At 48.2% G+C, this 14,651-nt stretch overlaps 1 protein-coding gene across 1 annotated transcript in view; it reads right to left on the reverse strand.

The window, feature by feature from the left end:
- CRISPLD2 (cysteine-rich secretory protein LCCL domain containing 2) overlaps window positions 1-9,779 on the reverse strand; it is a 49,414-nt gene extending 39,635 nt beyond the window's left edge. Inside the window, exons 1-4 of the mRNA XM_006860284.1 lie at window positions 9,540-9,779; window positions 7,631-7,749; window positions 2,580-2,712; window positions 1,598-1,713 (exon numbers count right to left, since the gene is read on the reverse strand). Of these exons, the coding sequence (XP_006860346.1) occupies window positions 1,598-1,713; window positions 2,580-2,712; window positions 7,631-7,749; window positions 9,540-9,779 (608 nt within the window). The remainder of the gene's footprint in view (window positions 1-1,597; window positions 1,714-2,579; window positions 2,713-7,630; window positions 7,750-9,539) is intronic.
- Window positions 9,780-14,651: the final 4,872 nt, after the last annotated feature.

Below are 14,651 nucleotides of genomic sequence, written 5' to 3' on the forward strand. Positions count from 1 at the left end.
TGATGACATAAGGAGAAAGTGAGAAAGTGAGAAAGGCCTGAGGAGAGAGTCTGGTCTGCTATTGTCTCTCTCTTCTGCTTGGGAGGATGTGATGGTTAAAGCTCTGTGTCATCTTGTTTAGGCCTGATTGCCAGTATTATGGGGCAGCCCTCTATTTCATAATCTGATGTGATTATCCCCCATTTTATGTATTGTGAATCCTAACCTAATGTGTTTGAATGAGGCAGAATTCGGGGGTGGTGTATCTTGAGTGTGTGGTGTGGCTTGTATCTTACAAGAGGGGGTGACTCAAGCTCCATCCTATTCCAGTCACACACTTACTCAAGTCACACCGTTACTCAACTCACAGCCTTACTTAAGCTACCACCCTTACTAAAGTCACACTCATATTCAAGTCACATTCTTACTAGTTACCATCCTTACACAAGTCACACCTTTACTCAAGTCACACTCTTATTTAAATTCTATGCTTTATTCAAGTTCCACCCCTACTCAAGTCACACCCTTACTCAAGTCACACCTCAAGTCACACCCTTACTCAAGTCACACCTCAAGTCACACCCTTACTCAAATCGAACCGTTACTCAAGTCACACTCATATTTAAATTCCACTCTTACTCAAGTCACACCCTTACTCTGATGTAAAGGGAGTTTTCCTGGGGGTGTGACCTGCATCTACTATATATACACACAGGAATGCTTTGGCCAGGCTCTCCCTTCCATTTACCTCACCGTCATCTGACCTGGATTCTTAGGATTGAGTCAGCAGCTTGCAGTCTATCATATGAGCTGCCAACTTGGGGATTTGCCAGCTTCCATGGCACTGGGTTTGGTTTTTTTTTTAAGGTTTTTATTGTGGATTGAGTGAAAGTTTACAGGGCATATCATCAGCTTCACATTCAACCATTCATATGACTTGTTTCATTACATTGATTATAATCCCCTCCATACATCATCAGTTAACAGTGTTTCTCTCTATCCTCTTTAGCTTTTGTCTTTTGGGGTGGGGGTCGGGGGGGAAACTTTGCCTTTTTGGAACTTACAGTATCGGTTTTTAGGGAAGGTTTTTACATTTATCTGTGGATATCCAGGGCTCGTGTATGCGATTACTAACAAGCATACATGAATAATCAGATGAGCGACAGTTTGCTATGTCTGCTAGGTGGCTAAAGTCTGATCCTCAGAGCCTATGGTTTGGACTGTCTGCAACGCTTGGGCCCACAGGGCCTTGAACTCCTGGCCGGGTCTGCACGGTCTGCATCAGTTTCCCCCTTATTTATTATTTGTTTAAGGTACGCTGCCTGTCTTAGGCGGTCAGTGCGAATTCCTCCGTCTTACCTGTCACTGGGTTTGTTTTTTGATACACACACACTGGTTTTGCTTCTCTAGAACCCAGGTTCAGATAGAGGACATGATGTCCGGAGCTCTGCAGCCACCTTGGGGCCATGAGAAGAGGACTGTCTAACCTGGAAGCATCTCCCTCTAGACGCCCTGTCGTGTACAGTAGTAGAGACTTCACTCTTCAAGCCAGTTTCCACCAGGTAATCTGCATCGGGCAACAGTGCCGACCCTTACGCCTGTCTCAGCTTGTTCTTACTTTGGAGAATAGTTGCAGACGAGATAGACTGCGTTCTCCCAGATATCTCCCCAGACGTTCATGCTCCTGCAGGTGTGCACGGCACAGCCGACTTTGGTGGTAGTGGCCCAGACTATCTGAAAAGATAACACCGCGTGTCGTTGTTGGGGATTGTTATCTGACCTTGCTCTGTAAGGCGCTAGCATTGAGGGAACACGTCCTTGCAGAGGTTGAATGGGGTACCATCTGTCCCTGTCTTCTCTGCAACATCACCCACCACCTGCTAGAAATCCTACCATTATAGCCCTTCCACTGGGTTCAAATCACACACGTCCCTTAGGGGGTATTAGCACTGGAGTGGGACTCAAGAGGACCCTTTCTAGTCCTGTTTGCTCCGCTAACTCACTGTGCTGCATGGGCCAAGTCACTCCCCCATGGAGCTGAAAACTGGGCAGGTTGTTGCAGAAAATTGTCCCAGTTCCAAAAACTCTGAGGTACTAACAGACTCACCTCCTGCCATGTCAACTTTCCTGAGCACACAGGTAAGCATGCTGGGAAAGCGACTACCTCCAGACAGACCTGGATTGAATGGGGTGGGGGCCTGGAAGGGGGTTCTTATTTGTTACTCACTTCCTAGTCCCCTCATCCCCCAAGCAGAGGACAGTGCTGCTCGCCCTACAGGGCGGCTGCACACAGATAAATATGAGTGTGGGCCAGTCATTCTTGTCCTGCAGGGCTGCTGTACACGGAATTCGATAAAGCCACCAGGACACGCTGCTGGGCACACAGTGGACACTTCCTAGAGGTAGCTCATGATACAAGGAAATGGGGAGGAAGCTGGACAAACAGGGGAAGGGGCCATGCACTGAGCATCACCAACTGCAAGAAAACCAGCGAGGGAAACAGCAGCCCACGTTCTGCAGAGCCATCCACAGTCTCCAAGGGAGTTGGGTGGCTGGATATGGGGTGCTGGGCCAGGGGGCACCCGTCCCTTGAACCTTACCTGTGTATAATGAGTACACATGGCTCCGGAACACCTCTCAGGACACCAGGGGTTACATTCGTGGGGGTAGGGGTAAGTGTAATCCTTCACCTCATCGTACCAGGACTGCACGTGGAAGCCTGGAGAGCGGTACCTGTAGGAAGGAACTGGAATCAGCCTGTTGTGCACCTCCTGTTGAACCTACAACAGGTGGAGACCCCAGCTTGGCCTATCACCACCCTAAGGTAACCCCAGTTTCCACCTGCTGAAGGTGCTTACCACCAGGAATGGCAGGGATGTTACTCGGGGTCCACAGTGCCTCCCAATGTGCAGGAACTCACTCAGCTTGATTATTAAACAGGTCATTATAATCATGACTTGTTTTCATGGACATGAATCCCATATTACAGGAAATATGCCTAACCGGACAGGTTAGAGGACATATTGTGTGGGTATCTGGACAGGTAGCATGTAGTGAGGACACTGGATGTGTTGGGGAGAGTCTGAAAACAGGGAAACTACTGCTGTGACCCCACAAAGAAGGTGGGTATCGGGTCACGTTTCTCTATGGTGGTATCTGGCTTCAGTGCCAAGTTTGCTTCAACCACAGAGCTCTTGCAAAGAATTATCTATGGAATGCAAGGACTCCTGGTGTGGCACTGTGAGTTAATGTGCTGCACTTGAACTACAGATTGGCTTGAACTACAAGTTCAGTGGTTCAAGCTCACCAGCCACTCCTCGGAAACCCCACACCTGGTTGTTATGAGTCGGAACCCACTTGACAGCATTTAACAACAACAATATGGAGTGTAAACTGAGGACAGTCCATCTAGAACACAGATGAAGGTCAGCAATGACTCTAAAGCAGAGATGAGAAGAGACTGGGGCAGGGAAACTAGAGCAATGGCAACAGAACAACCAGAATGCAAGGAAAGAGAAGGCTGACACATTATGAAAAATGGAACTCATATCACTGAAGACTCTGTGTGCTGTTGTTGAGTGCCGTTGAGTCGGTTCTGACTCATAGCGACCTCGTATAGGGAGTCTTGGTGTGGCACAGTGGGATAAAGCACTGGACTATAAGGTCGGTTTGAACTCCAAGATCAGCAGTTCAAACTCACCAGCTGCCCCTCGGAAACCCTGCACAGGGTCACTATGACTTGGAAGCAGCTTGACAACATTTAACAACACAGGGTTTCCAAGGCTGTCAATCTTTAAGGGAGCAAAAAGCCTCATTTTTCCCCCCACAGAGCAGTTGGTGGATTTGAACTTCCGACCTTGTGGTTAGCAATCCAGTGCTTACCCTACAGTCCCACCAGTGCTTACCACTTTGTGCAGCAATTGTTAAATGGAAACCAAACCTTTCACCATGCAAACGTTTGCCCCCAAACACAATAGGGTATTACTTTTTAAAGTAATAATAAAGCACAGATGGAACTTTAAGGGACAGAGAGCGTCGCTCAATGGTGATGAAGCAGTATGGGTAGGAACAGAATGGTGGCACACATGACACATGTAACTAGTGCCGCTGAATTGTTGGTGCGTGTACAAACTGTGAATAGACGGATGTTCGTTGCCACCAAAAACAAGTCAGACACTTTCATTGTTGTTAAGTGCCTTTGAGTCAGTTCTGACACCTAGCGACCCTGTAAAGGGTTTCCAAGGAGCGGCTGGTGAGTTTGAACTGCTGACTTTGTCGTTCAAACCGACCTTGTGGTGCAGCGCATTATACTGCAGCACCACACTAGGAAAAAAAGCTTCCTATTAGGATCTTAAAAGGAGCCCTGGTGGCACAGTGTTAAGCACTTGACTGCTAACCAGATGGCCATTGCTTCAAACCCACCAGCCACTCCATGGGAGGAAGAAAAGGCAGCCTCCCTCCATACAGATGACAGCCTGGGAGACCTTCTAGGGCAGGTCTACTCTAAGTTGTTGTTTATTGATTCGGATCTTATCCTCTGGAGCCCTCCCTTAGTAAAGACATCACTGATCGCTGACCACCACCCTCACTCCGGGACCCTCTGCCAGGTTGGCACTGTTTGTTGCTATTGTTGGTTTTACAAGAAAGAAAATGAGCTGGCTGTAAATTGCAGGTCATGATGTTGTAACCAGCAAGTGCAGACAAAGCGGTTTCCAGAAAGAGAGCTCACACAAAGGGTCAGTGATCCTGCTAAAGAGAGATGTGGTTGGTGCGACCATTAGAGGTCTTGTAACAATTACTGCTTAGACCTGGGGTGGACAGTAATGACTGGAGACATGTTTGGGACAGTGCCGTCTCTTTGTGGGGCCAGTGTGGGGAAGGAGATGCACATGGCTCAGAGCTGTGGCCCAAAAGAGGCTTACCACCAAGACCATCCACCCATGGACGTGTGGTCAAGTCCCGGTGCGTCTGTGGGGCTATGGATACTCAGAGGCCACCAGGACAGCGCAAAAATGTGGAGTTCGTTGGGAAGGCAAGTTAACAATATACAACCAACTGACCCTGTGTGTGTCAGAGTAGAACTCTGTAGGGTTTCCACTAACTGATAGCCAGGACTTTCTTCTGGAACTTATGGGCAGACTTGAAATGCTGCCCTTTTGGTTAGCAGCCAAGCACGTTAACTGTTAGCATGACTGAGGGTTCCCCATACATATCAAGAGGAAGAAAAATCTTGTACTCTCTGGACCATTGATTCTACTCCTCATAAATTATCCTGATGAAATAATTCAAATGAGACAACAACAAAAAGCTACAAGTACAGAATGGCTATATTTTTCATCCTTTATAAAATGATAATCATGACAACTATGTAATAGCAACACTGATACTGTGTGAGAAGGAAAGACGGACTAGAATTAATAGTCCCAGGACTGTGCTACAGCTAAGCAAAAAATATGGCAGCATAAAGCCAAATGCTACATAAAAGCCAGCAGAAAGAAAAGAAGGGAGCCCAGATTAAGGAATTATGGATATTTTGTTCCCTTTAGGCATTTGCTTTTAATATTATCGTAAGGCTATTTTTATAACAAGCAAAATTCACCAGAGCAAACACGCCACAGTGATTTGATTCCACAAAGTGAATTTGTAACATGTAGCACTGTGGGTTAAAGCACCAGACTGTAAAGCCGTTTGAACTACAAGGTTGGTGGTTCAAGTTCACCAGCTGCTCCTTGGAAACCCTATACAGGGTCGCTATGGGTCGGAACTGACTCAACGGCACATAACAACAACAACAACCCTGGTTTTAAGCTCTGGTAGCATAATGGTTACGAATAGGGCTGCTTCAGGGCCAGCAGTTCGAAACTACCAGCTGTTCCACGGGAGAAAGATGAGGCTTTCTGCTCCCATAAAGATTTACAGCCTTGGAAACCCTGTATAGGGCCGCTATGGGTTGGAACCAACTCCACGGCACATAACAACAACAACAACAACCCTGGTTTTGTCCGGGGTAGTACAATGGTTAAGTGCTCACCTGCTAACCAAAACATTGGCAGTTTGAACCCACTCGGAGGCAGTGCAGGAGAAAAACCTGGCAATGTACTTACGTAAAGACGACAGCCTAAGAAATCCTATGGGGCCGCTCTACTCTGTAACACAACATGGGGTCTCTATGAGTCAGAATCGACTCAACGGCACCCACAAGCAACAAAGGTATAGCTGTTTGTGGCCAAGTAAAACTCCGGACGTCCAAAGGCGAGGAAGTATCTGGGCTTGAATTCAAAGCAAACCCTCGCCTAGGTCTTGAGCGGATACGTGAAATTCAGTCCAGCTTTGTGCTGCCTGGGGTAGAACACCCGCAGAGCCGAGGATCTGGGAACCTGGGTCTGCGCTCTCAGGGACATTGGCTTTAATCTTGTGGTGGTTGGTCACTGAGTCTTAACTGGCCAATCAATCATTCTCTCAGCTGTGGTCCAAAGACTCTTGTTCACATCCCCCAAAAGAAACCGACCCCAGGCTGCATACAAAAGACTAAAGCAGCAGAGTAGAACTGATTTATCAGCGGATCACCAGCCCTTTCTTATGTGCTACTTCTAGTGAAACTTGAATTGCCAACCTGACTGTATTCACCCAAGGGTTGTATCCAGAAGACAAGGGCAGGTTTACTCGAGGAAGTCAGTGGCAACATTTAGCAGCTCACAGCATGGGTGAGAGGCAGAGCAGCTGCCACTCTGGAAGACTCAGAAGCTCAAAGGAGTTGTGCAGTCCGTCTGGCTGGGCAAGGAGGCAAGCTGAGGGGACCCATATGTGTCCCTAGTGACTCAAAGCTAGAAGAGGAAATGTTCTCATCTTTCCAGCCGACCCAACCACATACTTCCTGGCAGCAGCCACTAGGACTCAACGTTTTCTCTACAGGAGTCAAAATGGAAAACTCAAGTTCTATAAGTCCCCGAAGGAGGCCTGGTGGCACAGTGGCTAAAAGTACAACTGCTAACCAAAAAGTTGGCAGTTCAAACCCACCTGTTGCACCGAGGAAGAAAGAGATGGCAATCTGCTTCTGTAAAGATGGTAGCCTTTGAAACTCTATAGGACAGTTCTTCTCTGTCCATTAGGTGTTGTGAGTCAGAATCAACTCCACTGCAGTGGATTTTTAAGTTATAAGCTAAAATGCCAGTTCTGCTATTGACTCATAAGGGACCCTGAGCCTCAGTTTCCCCATGTGTCAATGGGATGGGTGGTATTACAGGCTGAATGCTATCCTGGAAAGTGACGTGCTGACACCTATACCTGTGAATGTGACAATGTGAGAGGAAACGAACACTCTCCTTGTGATCAGTTGGGTCAAAGGGGATCATACTGGAGTCAGAATGGTCTTGGTTCTTTCTTAGTGGTGTCTTAGAAAAATGGAAGACACACAATGAGGGGCTGTCTTCAGATGCAGAACGAGGCCAGGAAGCACCTTCCCACAGAGCCCACAGAGAAAAAGTGGTCCTGCTGATACCCTACATTTGGGGTCTGGTATCCAGAACCTCAGAGCGCTGAATTCTGTTCTTAGAGCCATCCACTAGTCATGGTGTCACAGGGGACTATGGTGGGTGGTGTCCCTTTTAGTGGGTGGGCAGCACTGAGCCAGGCACACAGCAGGTGGTCTTACCTGCCCCAGTGGACAGCCAGGTTCTGGCCGATGGACACTAGCAGACTGGTGGGCCCGTGCTCCCATATGCACTCCTGGGCCCAGGCTGTGGCTGACTTCTCCAGCTCCTCATCCCAGGTCTGCAGAGGAAGTAGAAAGAATCAGATGAGGACCAGGGATGTGGGGGGAGAAGAAAATACCAGATCAGGACCAGAACTGCAAGGGGAGGAGGGAGCACCGAGCCAGGACCAGGGATTGAGGGAAGGAGAATGCATCAGGTGAGGACGAGGGATGCTAGGGAAGGAGGAAGAGCTGGGTTAGGTCCAGGGATGCTGGGGGAGGAGGAGGCACTGGCTCAGGACCAGGGATGCTGAGGAGGAGAAGGCACCAGGTGAGGACCAGGGATGTGGGGGGAGGAGGCACTGGGTGAGGACCAGGGATGTTAGAGGGGGAGATACCAGGTGAGGACCAGGAATGCTGGGAGAGAAGGAGGCACTGGGTCAGGACCAGGGATGTGGGAGGAAGAAACACGGGGTCAGGACCACAGATGTAGTGGAAGGATGCACTGGGTCAGGTCCAGGGATGCTGGGGGAGGAGGAGGCACTAGGTGAGGACCAGAGATGTTAAATGGGGAGGTACCAGGTGAGGACCAGGAATTGGGTGGGGGGAGGAGGTACTGTGTCAGGACCAGGGATGTGGGGGGAGGAAGAGGCACTGGGTCAGAACCAGGGACGTAGAAGCAGAGGCAGAGCCAGAAAAACAAAATCATAGCAACACCTCCTCGTATGTGCCCCAGATAGACCTGTAGGTAGGTCTCCAGTTTCTACCTGTGCACACTGTGGGTGAGGTCCCACGTTAGCCAGTGGGAAGTGGCCAAGTGGGCACAGAACTGCATGGTGCCAGGTTGTCAACTGAACACACAGGAATCCTTGCCCTGCGGGCTGCAGGAAGTGGCCGGGCTTGGCTGGGCCTCCCAGAACCTCCCCACCTCTCACCCTGCTCAAGGATCATTAGTGCAGCATTAGCACCATGCCCTGAACAAAGGAAAAAATACACAAGGCAACAAAAAACCAGTTTGTGCAGAGTTCATTCTGACTCACAGAAACTGCACGTGAATGGAGCATATGTATGCTCCATAGGGTTTTCAGTGGCTGAATTTTTCACAGTAGCTCACCAGGCCTTTCTTCCGAGGTGCTTCTGGCTAGACTTGAACCTCCAACCTTTCAGTTGGCAGCAAAGTGTTTTCACTATTTACACCACTCCGGGATTCCCACGTAGGTCTGGGTGTTGTTGCTAAGAGCAGTTGAGTCAGTTCCAACTCATAGCAACCCTGTACAGCAGGGGTGGGGGACTTTTTTTCTGCCAAGGACCATTAGATATTTATAACATCATCCGCAGGGTATACAAAATGATCAATTTAAAGATTAGCCTGTTGTAATGTGATAGCTTGAAGTGTGGTTGACTTGGCAGGACTAGATCAAATGATTTCGTGGGCTTCATATGGCCTACAGGTTGGACATTTCCCAACCCTGCTGTATAGGGTTTCCGAGAAGCGGCTCATGGGTTTGAACTGCTGACCTTGTGATTAGCAGCCCAGTGTTTATTCTATAGCATCACACCAGGAACCTAGGTTTAGGCTGAGGTTCTCAAATGGTGAAGGAAATGCTGAAGTCATAGTTAGAGGGAGGCAAGGCCAGGACTCCATTCTCCAAAGCCTTGATCTGCCTGAGGGGGCCCTGTTAGCAGGGTGTCAGGGCTGAACTACAAAGACCAGGAGGAAGAGGTTGGCAGGGAGACAGTCTTGGGATGGAGAGCTGCAGCGGCGTGGTCTTGGCAGAGTGTCCAAAACAGAGCCTGGGGACCCTTTCTTGCCACTCGCCCACAGACCATGGACACAGCAACACAGCGGCCAGTTGAGGCTGGGGCTCACCATGTACTCCATGTTGGAGGCCGTGGGGTACACCTGGCCCCGCAGTTTGTTGTGTAGCATGAGGATCTCCTCCTTGTCTGCCCTGGGAATGGCCCTCCGGGCGCGGGCATGAGACCCATCCTGCTGGTATTTGCTCAGCAGTTTTTCAAGCTGGGTGGCATTCGGCAGCAGGAACCCTTGGGCTCCACACACCAGCCACACCAGTCCCACAGGGATGATACCTCGCCAGACTCCACTCATGGCTCAATACCAATGGCAGCAACTGGGTGACGGGGCAGATCTGGACGCTTGAGAGCTCTGAAAGGGAAAGGGGGCATTGGAAGAAGGCGAGTAAGTATTAGACAAACTACAGTGTTGCTGGAAAAGCAAAGGGAGCATGCATTATTCTCCCCATTTTTCCGATGTGGACCTGAGGCTCACAGAAGCTAAGTATCATCCCAGCACAGGCAGGAAGTGGTAGAGCTAGGATACAAACCAAGAATTTCCAGAGGGCAAGCTACCTGACTCCACAGCAGACGTCTGGGCAGACTCAAGTTCTCCTGTGACCATATTTGCTAAGTCTGTGTCAGCAATCCTACTCATTCAGGACTCAGGTGGGACTACGGCAGGAACTCGGTTCTGTCTCATACCCCCAAAAGACAAGCGTTCACCCTGAACCAACATTAACAGCAAACTTTCCGGTCCCTTCAAATAAAGACTCAACCACTGAAAGTGATTGATAGGTAGCTCTTCTGTCATTGAACAAAACAAGGTTCCATCAATCCCGGACCTTTGTCATATACTACATCATAGTTGTGAGATAGAATTCCTGCTTTCCATGTGGGAGACTTGGGTTAGATTCCCAGCCAATGCACCTCATGTACAACTACCACCTCCTGTCAGTGGAGGCTTATGTGTTACTATGATCTGGAGCAAACTGGCTTCAATGGAGCTTCCAGACTAAGAAAGACTAGGAAGAAAGACCTGGCAACCAACTTATGAAACCAGCCAGTGAAAGACATGGATCACATAGGTCCGATCCACAACTCATCACAAGGATGGTGCAGCAACACAAGGCAGTGTTTTGCTTCATTGTGTACAGGTTCACCATGAATCGGCGCTGACTCGACGGCAGCTACCAATAACAACCCTGTTTCCCAAAACCCAGTCTTATGTTCCGAGGGGTAATCTTCACTATCTGGTTTGATCCTTAAAGAAAACAGCAGTGTTTAGAGGGATAAAGTACCAAGGGCTTGTATACCCCCTTCTCACATATGAAGAGGTGGGGGGGCGGGCAGCCAGAAGAGAAGCTGGCACTGGGCTGGGTGGTGGAGGAGGGAGTCAGGAAGCTCTGGGAAAGCTCCCATTCTCATCTCCAACCCCCCCTGGCAACTGTGCAGTGTCCTGACCAAGACTGCCTTTGAGATAAAAATAGTCTCTGCCCAGAGCAGAGAGAAGGCGTGGCTCTCTCTGGCAGACCAGCCTTGGAGGCCTCTAAAGATGGTCCCCTAGGACCAGAGCCCCCCAGGCACGGGGCCAGGCCTTCTGTAAGCTCACTGGCCCACTGGGAATCCAACCAGAACTCCTCTGGGCCCTCAGTTCCTGTTCTGGGTTTGTCACACCACCATATTTGAGAATATTTCAGCAGTGAAGGCCAGATCAAAGCAGAGATGACCAAAGATGCTGACGCTGGACTGCGATTTGCGCTATGAAGTGAGTCAGGGGTCCACCCTGCGTCATTCTACACTTACACAGTGTGGGGGCAGCGCACTCCACCAGCAGGAAACATGACTTACTTGGACGACTCTACTGGGTCCACCTAGAGAGAAAGTTGGGTGAAATCGCTGATGGGCACAAGGTCATCAGATGGAGTGGGGGAAGGTAACTGGATTGTTTGTGGTGGACTATCATACAGCAGGCAAAAGGAATGAACAGATACACATGTGGGCATAAACAGATCCCAAATACAGCTTTAATTTGAGCTTAAAAACCAAATCCTAGAATATATTCTAATAAGATTGTTACTGTTGATTGTTTTCAATTCACAGCAACCCCCTGTGGCAGGGAAGGACTGTCCTTCAGGGTTTCCGGTCATCATTTTTATGGAAGCAGATCTCCAAGTTTTCCTCCCCTGGAGACCTTTGGTTGGTATGCAAATGCTCAGCTGCATCCCCTGGGAACCATTCTTGATGTATGTAAATTTCATGTAAATTTCACACTGTCTAGTCTATACTCTGCAGTTTATGGCTAGATATGTATACAATACAGATACACGCATTGGTATAAGAAGGCTTCAAAAAAATGCATGGAAAAATTCCATTATCTTTTCATTCCCTTTGTCCACATACCTTCTGAAGCCCCCTTGTACAGTAAAGGATTACTGGTGGATCTATAAAACAAGCTCTGGACTGTTAACCAAATGGTCAGCAGTTCAAACCCACCAGCTGCTCAGAGAAAGACGGATGGGGATTTCGGCTTCTATAAAGATTTACAGTTTCCAAAACCCTACACAAGGTAGAAACTAACTTGGTGGCAGTGGGTTTGGATTTTGTTTATAATGAAAGGATAAAAACCAAGAGTGTACATACACAGACTAACTTCAGGGTGTCGTTGACTCTGGGGTAGGGAAAAGAAAGATTTGGAGGACTTCAGGAAGGATTTGGGGTGGTGGTTATGTGCCATGTCTGACTCATAACGACCCTGCATAGAATTTCCAAGGCTATAAATCTTTACAGGAGCAGAAAGCCTCATCTTTCTACCATGGAATGGCTGGTAGTTTTGAACTGCTGACCTTGAGGTTAGCAGCCCAACTCGTAACAACCATGCTACCAGAGCTCCTTATATATGTGTGTGTGTATATATATATATGGTGGTGGTATGCCATGGAGTCAGTTCTGACTCATAGCGACCCTGTACAGGGTTTCTGAGGCTGTAAATCTTTATGGGAGCAGAAAACCTCCTCTTTCTCCCACAGAACAGCTGGTAGTTTTGAACTGCTGACCTTGAGGTTTGTAGCCCGATTCGTAACCACTACACTATTATGGCTGTATGCCATGGAGTCAGTTCTGACTCATAGGGGCCCTGCACAGGGTTTCCGAGGCTGTAAATCTTGACGGGAGCAGAACGCCTCATCTTTCTCCCACGGAGCAGCTGATATTTTCGAACTGCTGATCTTGTGGTTCGCAGCCCAGTTCGTAACCACTACACTACCAGATGCGCTGGACTGCAAAATCAGCTTGAACCACAAGGTTGGTGGTTCAAGCTTACCAGCTGCTCCTTGGAAACCCTATACAGGATCATCATAGGTCGGAAGCGACTTGGTGGCACTTGACAACAACAACAACAACATATATATACACATACATCTTATTGTAGGAGTCCTGGTGTGGTGCTGTAGGTAAATGCGCTGGACTGCAAGGTTGGTTTGAACTGCAAGGTCGGTAGTTCAAGCTCACTAGCTTCTCCTTGTAAACACTTATACAGGGTTGCTATGAGTCAGAACTGACTCGACGGCACTTAACAACAACAACATAAATCGTATTGTTAGTAGTATGTGCTCCATACAGTGTCGCAGTGTGTAATTTGCTGATGTCATCATGCTTGTAAGTTTAGATGTAATGTTTACAATCACCAAAAATAAGCAATAGGATTTGTATGGATACTGATAATAAAAGGTAATAATAATGAAAATACGAAAAAACAAGAGAGGCACTCGATTTAACGTCAGAACTGATTTATGACAGAGCTATAGGAACAGAGGCCAACGTCTTTTCGCTTTAACTGATGGGTGTTTATTATCCTTAGCACTTGTCTATTCTAAAACAAAACAGATTTCCCGAGTATTAATAAATCAGGGAGCACAGTGGCTCTGTAGGATAAACACTGGACTGTGAACCACAAGGTCAGTAGTTCAAATCCACCAGCTGCTCTGTGGGAGAAACATGAGACTTTCTGCTCCTGCAAAAACAGCCTTGGAAACCCTAAACAGGATCACAATGAGACGGCACTGACTGGACAGCAACTTCCAACAACAATTAATAAACAAAATACCAAGTATGAAAGGTGAACTTAAAGACATTACACACCGCCTTTATTCTGAATGTTAACGGGACTTCTCCATTCCTCAGCTTTTAGACTATTTCTAGAAGGTTCCATCAAGTATTTGTATAGCTTTGGGTGGAAGAACCATGGAGGTTAGTCCAACCTCCACATTGGATGAGAAGAGTGAAGGAGAGGAGTGGTTTGTCCACACGCCTGGGACATCCAGACCTGCCTTGGTGGAGACAATCAAGATCTTTAGCTGGTGGGTATGTCCAAAGAACTACTGGGCCTGACTGGACAAAGCCGGAGAAGGGACAGAGCCCTGATCTTGGTGGCTCTACGTTTGAACCTGGAGATTCCAATCAGAAACATAAGGCCAACAGAATCCGTTTATTGCTTGTGGAGCCCAGTGCGGTGCATGGTCCAGAGGTAGTGTCAGGTCAGGAAGGAAACGGATGAACAGGAGTGTGTTTCTGATTACCCGTATGGAAGGATGCATGTAAGGAGGCCAGGCACGGGTCTCGGTGGTTAGACAGAGATAGTTAGTGCTATACCATGGGACAAGCCAACTGGCCGAACCCACTTCCCTGGGTCAGACCTAGCACGCTGGCATTTGCGAACCATTCTACCACTGCTAGGTGTCCTGGTAAGTATGGTACTGTAGACTATACATTGGACTGCTCACCACAGGTTCGGCTGTTCAAACCCACCAGCCACTCCTTGGATATCCCACACAGGGTCACTATGAGTTGAAACTGACTTAACAGCACTGAATCACAACAGAAACTTTCAGAACTTGGAGCACATCTTCCCCTTTTCTGTTTGCAACCCAAACAACCTCTCTCCGAAAATGATACCCAGTACCCTGTCCCAGGCTGCCTGGGACTGACCACCACAAACCATGCCCTGACCAGGGGCAAACAGTGACACCAAGAAGACCCACTTCCCCCATCACCTCTGATTTTCCGTAAGTTTGGGTTTTATTCCTCCCATTTCTCAGATGAAGTGACTGAGGCTCACACAGAGTTTTAGGAGCCTGTCTATGTATCATATGACTGACAAGCAGAAATCTGCCTTTCCCCAGGACTTAAA

The sequence above is a fragment of the Chrysochloris asiatica genome, unplaced genomic scaffold (genome assembly GCF_000296735.1).
Source record: "Chrysochloris asiatica unplaced genomic scaffold, ChrAsi1.0 scaffold00037, whole genome shotgun sequence".
In the NCBI taxonomy this organism is placed as follows: Eukaryota; Metazoa; Chordata; class Mammalia; order Afrosoricida; family Chrysochloridae; genus Chrysochloris; species Chrysochloris asiatica.